The 9,494-nt window shown below is 47.0% G+C and overlaps 1 protein-coding gene across 2 annotated transcripts; it reads right to left on the bottom strand.

Annotated features, from left to right (window-relative positions):
* Window positions 1–161: 161 nt before the first annotated feature.
* On the bottom strand, window positions 162–9,389 carry LOC119268504. 2 transcript variants are annotated; one of them, XM_037550159.1, is made up of 5 exons: window positions 8,526–9,384; window positions 7,614–7,747; window positions 7,423–7,542; window positions 7,261–7,321; window positions 162–452 (listed from the first exon to the last, which is right to left on the bottom strand). In XM_037550159.1, exons 1-5 carry the CDS (start codon window positions 9,013–9,015, stop codon window positions 328–330), a joined length of 930 nt encoding a protein of 309 aa, XP_037406056.1. In that variant the 5' UTR covers window positions 9,016–9,384; the 3' UTR covers window positions 162–327. The 2 variants fall into 2 exon arrangements, with proteins under 2 accessions (XP_037406056.1, XP_037406057.1); XM_037550160.1 differs by having other exon boundaries at window positions 307–447; window positions 8,526–9,389.
* Window positions 9,390–9,494: the final 105 nt, after the last annotated feature.

Genomic DNA, 9,494 nt, shown 5'->3' with positions numbered 1-9,494 from the left:
TAGCAGTGCAACAAAATGAAGCACATGAAATCTTCAGCATTCGCAACTGAATCTTATGAAATCAGCAACATTGCGGCACTGGTAATCAATAATCAACATCCGGCTGAACAAGTAAAGACTCGAGCACCACCTTATGGGACGATACTGGCACTTTTCCACCATAATGGAAGGTCACTCTTATTATTACTGATGAGATGATAATCGGTACAGTAGAAGACAACAAGCGTGTTTGCTTGGTAAAAGTGTGCGTTCTTTGATCTGAATTACCTAATACATACACTGGGTTTGCTCGGCCTACTGAAGTAGCACTGTCTATTTTGGTCCACTTCAGCTGTCTGACTCATCAGAGTCGCTCCGATCAGGCTCTTGAACGTTAGGCTTGGGTGCAGGAGCTGGTGCAGCTTTCTTGCGATCACCACCTTCACCGCCTCCAGCTACACTAGCATTCTGGTCTACAAACAAGTTAAAGAACTTTACACGCAGACAGATTTGCATATAAACAACGAGGTTTCTTTTTATGATGGTTTAACCCATGAACGTGATGCAGTCGTGATACAAAACAACTTTCGACGAGGCATTCCAGGTTTTGAAGGTTAGGTTTGGAATGTTGGAAATATGAGCAAATTACTACGAGATTTAATCCGAATAAATAGAAGATAAATCATGACCATAGCAGCAGAGATTAAACTAATCATGCGAACTAGCATAGCAGATGAACATATCACATCTAGGGCACATACTAGAAACATGAATTCTACCACGATCTCGAACAGGAAGGATAGAATCACATACGGTGCAGCGGGTGCAGCACCGCCGGCATTGACGTTGTCGCCCATGTCGTCGAGGATGAGGTTGCCGAGGTCGGGAAAGAAGTCGTCGTTCGTGAAGTCGTCGCTGCCAGCAGTCGCGCGAGTGCGCTCCCCAAAAACCTGATCGCCCCTCTCCCGTACAGGATCACAAGAGGCGGGGTTCCGGAGGCCTGCTGTCCCTTCTCGCGGTGCACGCCGAAAGGAGGGATGGAGAAGACTTGCTTGGCGGCGCAATGATCTGGAACAGTGGTGAGAAATCATACGGAGCGGCGGCGGCTAGGGTAGACGTCTGCCTGACTATATAGTGCGGGCCGGGTAGGTCGTGGGAGTAAACCCCACGTCCGAGTCGTCACGATCCAAAAGAATCGGAAACGGTTCAGTAATTAACGCATCCGTTAATTATTAATTAATGACTCATTAATTTTTCCCGTGCAGCAAAAATATAGACAACGTGCATAGCTCTGTCCTCGGCTCGGCTCAATCCCGCAACCCGCGGCGCGTCGTGACGAGGCGTGGCGTGGCGTGGCGAGCGAGGAGGAGGAGCGCGCGTGTAGGTCTTCTCTTCTCATGCTCATACAAGTGGTAGAAGAGCTCACCTTATAAAGAGGTGCAACTCTCTCTCAACTTTCGGGGTGGGACTAAATTTTAGCCTCACTCACTCCACTCATATGTGTGCATGAATGGGCCAAGAGAATTTTAGAATTTTAGTTGGGCTTTGGGCCAAAGGCCTACTAGCAAAATTCCAACAATTTCCCACAAAGTCTCATTGGCACATCTCATCATTTAGTTCTAAAACATTGTTTATATACCGGTGCTTAGTGGAGACTGTGAAGTTGAACTTTCACTTAGAAATTTATGCTACACTAGATCACAACTTGAATAGTGGACTATGCCTTGAACTACAAGTTTTCTGTGAAACTAGTTTCACACAAATTCTTGACCGATACTGGGCTGCCGCAAGGCTTCCCCGCGGGTGGAGCGTATACGTCATACTCCATGGCCTTTCATGAATTTATTAGAGAACACTCAATTCTCACAGACTGTGACGTTAACAGTCAAATTCATATAGGTGTGTTCCTCAGAAGATGTTCTGCAGGACAACATCTCTGCTTACCCGAATAAGCCACTTGGAACACATTAAGATAAGTATCAACCTGCCATGCAGATTAGGAGACTATTGTAATATAGGGATACTCTCCTCCCAGCTGACCAACAGCTTGTCTCCCACTTCTACTTCACGGGATCTCCGATCATATAGAGTGGGTTACCACTATGGACAACTCATGCAGTGGGTCTCAAACCCATCTCCATCGATGCATTATCTATCACATTACGTGATAGACCCTTTGTGAAGGGATCTGCCAAGTTTTTCGACGTTTGGATATAATCCAACGTAATAACTCCAGAGTTCCTCAATTTTCTGACAGATTTTAGTCTCCTCTTCACATGTCTTGAGGACTTCATATTGTCCTTAGAACTGTTTATCTTGACGATCACAGTTTGATTATCATAGTTCATCAGGATAGGGGATATTGGTTTTTCAACCATAGGTAAGTCCATCAATAATTCATGAAGCCACTCTGCTTCAATAGTGGCAGTGTCTAATGCTGTGAGTTCTGCTTTCATAGTTGACCTCGTTAAGATGGTCTGCTTGCAAGACTTCCAGGAAACAGCGCCACCACCAAGTGTAAAAACATAACCACTTGTGGCCTTAATCTCATCAACATCAGATATCCAGTTTGAGTCACTATAGCCCTCCAGTACCCTTGGATACCTGGTGTAGTGAATCCCATAGCTCGTGGTGCCTTTTAAATAGCGCATAACTCTCTCAAGCGCATGCCAATGATCATCTCTCGGTTTTGACACAAACCGACTCAGCTCGCTCACAGCAAAAGAGATGTCAGGCCTCGTGGCACTCGCCAAATACATAAGCGAGCCAATAATCTGAGAATACCTCAATTGATCTCTAGCAATCCGTCGATTTTTTCGAAGCAACACACTAGCATCATATGGAGTTGGAGAAGGCATGCAGTCGCTATACCCAAAACGACTCAAGACCTTTTCCACATAATGAACTGAAGCAGTGTGATCCCACCATTCTCATCTCTCAACAGCTTGATGTTTAAGATAACATCAGCTACTCCTAGATCCTTCATCTCAAAACAGCGAGATAAGAAATCCTTAACCTCCTTGATTAAATCAAGTTTGGTTCCAAAGATCAATATGTCGTCGACATACAGACAAAGAATAACTCCTTCGCCCCCACCATAGCGATAGTACACGCACTTGTCACCATCGTTTACTACAAAGCCGGCAGCAGTTAATGTTCTTTCGAACTTCTCATGCCACTCCTTAGGAGCTTGTTTAAGGCCATATAAAGACTTTAATAACTTGCACACCTTTCCTTCCTGACCAGGTACTACAAAACCATCTGGCTGATCCATGTAAATTTCCTCCTTCAACTCTCCATTGAGGAAAGCCGTCTTAACGTCCATTTGATGAACGAGAAGACCATGTGAGGCAGCCAGTGATAGTAGCACCCGAATTATGGTCAGTCTAGCCACGAGTGAGTAAGTATCGAAGAAGTCTTCACCTTCTTTCTGGGTATAACCCTTGGCCACAAGCCGTGCCTTGTACTTTTCAATCGTACCATCAGGTCTAAGCTTCTTCTTGAACACCCACTTACATCCTACAGGTTTGCACCCATAAGGAGGGTCAGTGATCTCCCAGGTACCGTTAGCTAAGATGGAATCCATCTCGCTACGTACAGCTTCCTTCCAGTAGTCAGCATCAGGAGATGCATAGGCTTCTGAAATAGTCCTGGGTGTGTCATCCATGAGGTACACAATGAAATCATCACCAAAAGATTTTGCAGTCCTCTGTCTCTTACTCCTCACAGGAGTTCCATTGTCATCCTCAACAGGATTCTCAACATGTTCCATCGCAATGGTGGGTTCAGGAATTACAGTGAATTCCTCACTAGATGGAGTAGGTATCTCCTGATTTGATGAACTCGACATATCCTTCATAGGAAATATGTCCTCAAACAAAGTTGCATCATTTGATTCCATAATCATACCAACATGCATGTCGGATACCTCAGATTTTATTATCAAAAATCTATAGTCGATGCTATGAAAAGCATAGCCCAGAAGAACACAATCCACAGTTTTTGGTCCAAGCTTGCGCTTCTTGGGAATTGGTATATTGACTTTCGCCAAACAACCCCAAGTACGTAGGTAAGAGAGTTTCAACCTTTTCCTTTCCCATTCCTCAAATGGAGTCATGGTTTTATGCTTTGTGGGAACTCGGTTTAGGACATGACACGCAGTCATTAGCGCCTCCCCCCCACCATTCCTTGGATAGACCCGAAGTGTCTAACATGGTGTTAACCATATCAGTTAGAGTTCCGTTCTTTCTTTCGGCTACCCCATTTGACTGGGGTGAGTAGGGAGGCGTCCTCTCATGGATTATACCATGTTCCGCATAAAACAGATCAAATTCATTGGAAAAATACTCTCCACCACGATCAGACCTAAGTCGTTTAATTTTCCGATCAAGTTGGTTCTCTGCCTCAGCTTTATAGTTTTTAAAGAAAGTCAAAGCCTCATCTTTTGATTTCAGAAGATACACATAACAATATCTAGTGGAGTCATCAATCAACGTCATGAAGTATCTCTTTCCACCTTTTGTCAACACGTCATTCATCTCACAAAGATCAGAATGTATAAGCTCTAGTGGTGCCAAGTCTCTTGCCTCTGCAGTCTTATGGGACTTGCGAGGTTGCTTAGCTTGCACACATACTTGGCACTTAGAGCCTTTGACAGTAGAGATTTTCGGAATTAAATTCATATTGGCTAGCCGCGTCATGCAACCAAAGTTAATATGACAAAGTCGTGAATGCCAAGTATCAGACTCATTATTGTGGCAAACATTATTATTAACTTTAGTGCAAATATCTGACAAAGATAGGCGGAACAAGCCTCCGCACTCATAGCCTTTTCCAACAAATTGTCCACACTTAGAAATTACAACTTTATTGGATTCGAAAACCAACTTAAAACCATCTCGACATAAAAGGGAACCGCTAACGAGATTTTTATTGATGGACGGCACATGATAAACGTTCTTCAGACGCACAGTCTTCCCCGAAGTAAACTTCAGATCGACCGTACCAACACCTCGAACGATGGCATGTGACCCGTTCCCCATCAGCACGGGTGAAGTCCCTGTTGCCTAGTAAGAAGAAAACATGGAGGCGTCAGCACAAACATGTACATTGGCACCGGTGTCAATTAACCAATCAGGGGATTGAAATACTGAAAGGATGGTAGGAAAAATACCGTACCCTGATTCCTTCATATCAGTATCACCGATGACAACATTAGCGGACTTGCCGCTCTTCTCATGTTCGCGCTCCTCAAAGCGGTTAGGACACTTTGGAGCCCAGTGATTAGGATCACCGCAGACATGGCAAAGTCCCTTCCCCTTCTTATGAGAATTCTTCTTGAAGTTGGTAGAATGTGATGGCTTGTTCTTTGTATCAAACTTGCCTTTGCCCTGAGTTTTGTTCTTGTTGTTTCTGAACTTGTTGGGCTGGGAGTTCTTCTTCTGTACCATGTGGGCACTAGAACCTCCCTCAGCAACTCGAGCACGTGTGTCCTTTGCTCTCGCCTTCTCTTTAACATCAAGAGTACCAATGAGATCCACAACGGAAAACTCCTGTCTCTTGTGTTTCAGGGAAGTAGCAAAATTGTTCCACGAAGGTGGAAGCTTGGCAATGATGCCTCCGGCAACACACACTTGAAGTATTCAAGTTCTTTTGCGAGCGACTGTATCTCATGAGCCTGCTGTACAACAGGGCGCTCATCAGTCATCTTGTAGTCATAGAATTGCTCCATGATGTACAACTCGCTGCCGGCGTCCGAGGCACCAAACTTGGCCTCGAGCGCAGCCCACATGTCCTTGCCGTTGTCAAACGACATATACGAATCCACAATGGAGTCATCAAGAACACTCAGAAGAGCGCCTTTAAAGAGGGTATCGATCTTCTCAAAAGCTTCCAGCTGTGCTGGATTAAGATCGCCCTCAAGCTTGCCCTTGGTGGCATCATAGCAGCCCATGGTCTGAAACCAGTAGACTGCTCTCATGCGCCACCTCTTATATTGCGCCCCCTTAAAGGCAGGCGACTTCAGATGCGCAGCAAAACCACTCGGAGTAAATTGCCTATAATAAGGTTTTTGGATTGTTGGAAATATGAGCAAATTACTACGAGATTTAATCCGAATAAACAGAAGATAAATCATGACCACAGCAGCAGAGATTAAACTAATCATGCGAACTAGCATAGCAGATGAACATATCACATCTAGGGCACATACTAGAAACATGAATTCTACCACGATCTCGAACAGGAAGGATAGAATCACATACGGTGCAGCGGGTGCAGCACCGCCGGCGTTGACGTTGTCGCCCATGTCGTCGAGGATGAGGTTGCCGAGGTCGGGAAAGAAGTCGTCGTTCGTGAAGTCGTCGCTGCCAGCAGTCGCGCGAGTGCGCTCCCCAAAAACCTAATCGCCCCTCTCATGTACAGGATCATGAGAGGCGGGGTTCCGGAGGCCTGCTGTCCCTTCTCGCGGTGCACGCCGGAAGGAGGGATGGAGAAGACTTGCTTGGCGTCACAATGATCTGGAATGGTGGTAAGAAACCATACGAAGCGGCGGCGGCTAGGGTAGACATCTGCCTGACTATATAGTGCGGGCCGGGTAGGTCGTGGGAGTAACCCCCACGTCCGAGTCGTCACGATCCAAAAGAATCGAAAACGGTTCAGTAATTAACGTGTCCGTTAATTATTAATTAATGACTCATTAATTTTTCCCGTGTAGCAAAAATATAGACAACGTGCATAGCTCTGTCCTCAGCTCAATCCCGCAACCCGCGGCGCGTCGTGACGAGGCGAGGCGTGGCGTGGCGAGGCGAGCGAGGAGGAGGAGCGCGCGTGTAGGTCTTCTCTTCTCATGCTCATACAAGTGGTAGAAGAGCTCACCTTATAAAGAGGTGCAACTCTCTCTCAACTTCCGGGGTGGGACTAAACTTTAGCCTCACTCACTCCACTCACATGTGTGCATGAATGGGCCAAGAGAATTTCAGAATTTTAGTTGGGCTTTGGGCCAAAGACCTACTAGCAAAATTCCAACATGGAACCCTCTATATGCAATCACTATAACGACATGCTTAAGAGATACTGAACGTTATCCTTATCAACAAGGAACTACATATAGACATCATGGCTTCTAAAGTAAAGGGCAAGCAGTTTATTCATCAGGAAGTTGATGAGCCAATGGAAGTGCAAAACTACCAACTAAACAGTACAGGACAAAACAATTACTAGTCATTTGTTCTATTGCGATAATGAGATGCATTTGGCAAATCGCACGGACCAAAAGGATACTGACAGGCACTCCTTGCATAATACTTATAAGATCCTTCTCAACTCGGTGAACAAGCTCTGCCTGCAGAAATGAGTGCACGCAATCTTTAGCATCCTGATTAACAGTGTGTTTTCATCAACATGGGAAACAAATATGGCTGAAGGGTAGTCAATTTCACATACACTCAAGTCAGGCTCTCTACAAAAACGTCGCCTGCGTGCATCCCTCATTGGAGGAGTAAGTCCATGCTTGTATTCAGCTCCTTCTGGAGCAGGATCATCTTCTTCTCTTACCATTACCATCTGTTCCAGTTTAAAATTATTATGAGGCCTACAAATTAACAAGATATATACACAAATCTTCACTTTTATACCTGACCAATATCAGCAATTTTAACTAAAAAGGAATCATCATATGTTTTATATGACTCCACAACGGTTGGGAGATCCAAGAGAGATGCAGGAAACCTCTGGTTACCAATCATAAATGTGCCACTCCTTCCATCCTCTGTAAGAGGAAAGTTACCATCAATCGGAAGGCAACAAGGATTAATTAAAGTTCAGTTAACAATTGCAGACAACTGTAATGTGTTGTTTAAAATCAAGAGAGACCATTGCATTTTACTATTAGTGGAAACAAGTGCATAAACTGACTGCACATAAACAATGTTAAATCAGAAGTTTGGTAATCAACATTTGAAGGTTATAATTGCAAAGGTTGTCTAGTACGAGCCTGACATGCCATGATGAAAGGCCTAAGCTCTTGCGAATCAGATATTTACTGAATCCAAGTTTCCTTTTTATTACCAATACTGACTGGTTTGATGGTTTTGTACAGGTAAGATCATAAGATAAGTTAAGCATATCTGGGCCAAGACATGCAACCGCAGTAACTTGCAAAGGGGAATATGAACACAAACATCAATTAAGTGAGATCTTGAGATTGATCTCATCTCATCCGCAGGTAAGAACCCAGAATTTAACAACTGTTAAGCTACAAAGAAATTATTCAGGCGTAAAGTTTTGTGTTACAGTGATACTTCGGTTCTCTATTAATCTACATCAGAAAGCAAGCTAATTTGTACTTTATTTTTAACGAGACAGTTACAACTGACAATTCTGCTATCAACATATTCGGACCTACTCAACTTATCACTGCAAATTTAGGGCATCGATAAGTACAACAGCCTTAATCACAGATCTGCAGTTCTACTGCTCTACACCAATTTCCGGCGGAAACGGGAAGTAGAGTTCGCGGGGCAAGGAGGAAGAGGGGCGGAGGGCACCTGAGAAGGAGAGGTCGAGGGAGGCGGCGTCGGGTTTGGAGGATGAGCCGGCGGCAGATTCGTTCATAAGACGCTCGAAATTGATAGCGCCCCTCCTCCTTCTCCTCCTAGCGCCGGCGGCCACCCCGACCCCGGCGTCCACCAAGCCCGCGCCGGCGTCCGCTCCGGAGCAGGCGGCCACCCCCCCTCGCCGGTGGCCACTCCGGTCCCGGCGACCACCTCCCCTCGCCGGTTCTCCATGGCATCTAGGGTGTCCCTCTCGGCGTCCTCCTCCGGCTCCCTGCCCCCGTCCCCTCCGCCACCGCCGCCGCCGCCCCCTAGGCCGGTCTTGCGCCCCCTGCTCGTGGTGCCCGACGTGGCGGGTACGGCGCGGGGTGTGCAATGGCGAGGCTCCATGGCAGACGCAGGCTGGGCGTCGGGCGGCGGCCGCACCGGCGCGCTCCCCACCCAGGCCGGCGCGCCGCTCTACCCCGAGCAGGTGGCCCAACATCCTTCCGTCCTCGCGGCCTCTGTGGGGCCGGATTCCGGCGAAGCTCGTCGGCTGCTGCTACAACTGTGGAAGTGATAAGCACATATTTGCCATGTGCACATATCCTCCGGTGTGCGTGCGCTGCGATGGGGAGGGCCACATTTTCAGGGACTGCACCCGCCCGCGCCCCGCCCCCGCAACTCGTCGCCGGTGGATCCCTGCGACCGCCGCCGGCTCTTCGCTCTGGTCGTGCGCCGCCGGTGCCAGTCGGGCTGGGGTCTCTGCCTCGGACTCCCTCGTCATCGCCTACCTCCCCCATGGTGCCGCTGTCGGCCCTGCCGCCGCCGCCCCCAGGGCCGCCGCCGGCTGGCGCGGTCCATGTTGGTGTTCCCTGGAGCCAGGTTGCCTGATTTATTAGGGATGAGAGACTACTCATATAAATAGGAATTCCTTCTTTTCCGGGAGCCTATTCGGACAGAACTTCAAAGTTAAGCGTGTTC

Source organism: Triticum dicoccoides, chromosome 3A (genome assembly GCF_002162155.2).
Source record: "Triticum dicoccoides isolate Atlit2015 ecotype Zavitan chromosome 3A, WEW_v2.0, whole genome shotgun sequence".
Classification (NCBI taxonomy): domain Eukaryota; kingdom Viridiplantae; phylum Streptophyta; class Magnoliopsida; order Poales; family Poaceae; genus Triticum; species Triticum dicoccoides.
Note: the sequence above shows the minus strand (reverse complement) of the source record. Positions and strands in the feature narration are given on the sequence as shown.

Bases quoted from the DNA above. Each gene is read 5' to 3' on its own strand.
- LOC119268504 (XM_037550159.1), bottom strand. From the start codon at position 9,015: ATGTTGGGCCACCTGCTCGGGGTAGAGCGGCGCGCCGGCCTGGGTGGG. The intron at 7,748-8,525 runs GTGCCCTCCGCC...TTCCTCTTACAG, and splicing joins CCTCGACCTCTCCTTCTCAG to AGGATGGAAGGAGTGGCACA. The intron at 453-7,260 runs GTATCCTTTTGG...ACTTGTTTGTAG, and splicing joins TATGCAAGGAGTGCCTGTCA to ACCAGAATGCTAGTGTAGCT.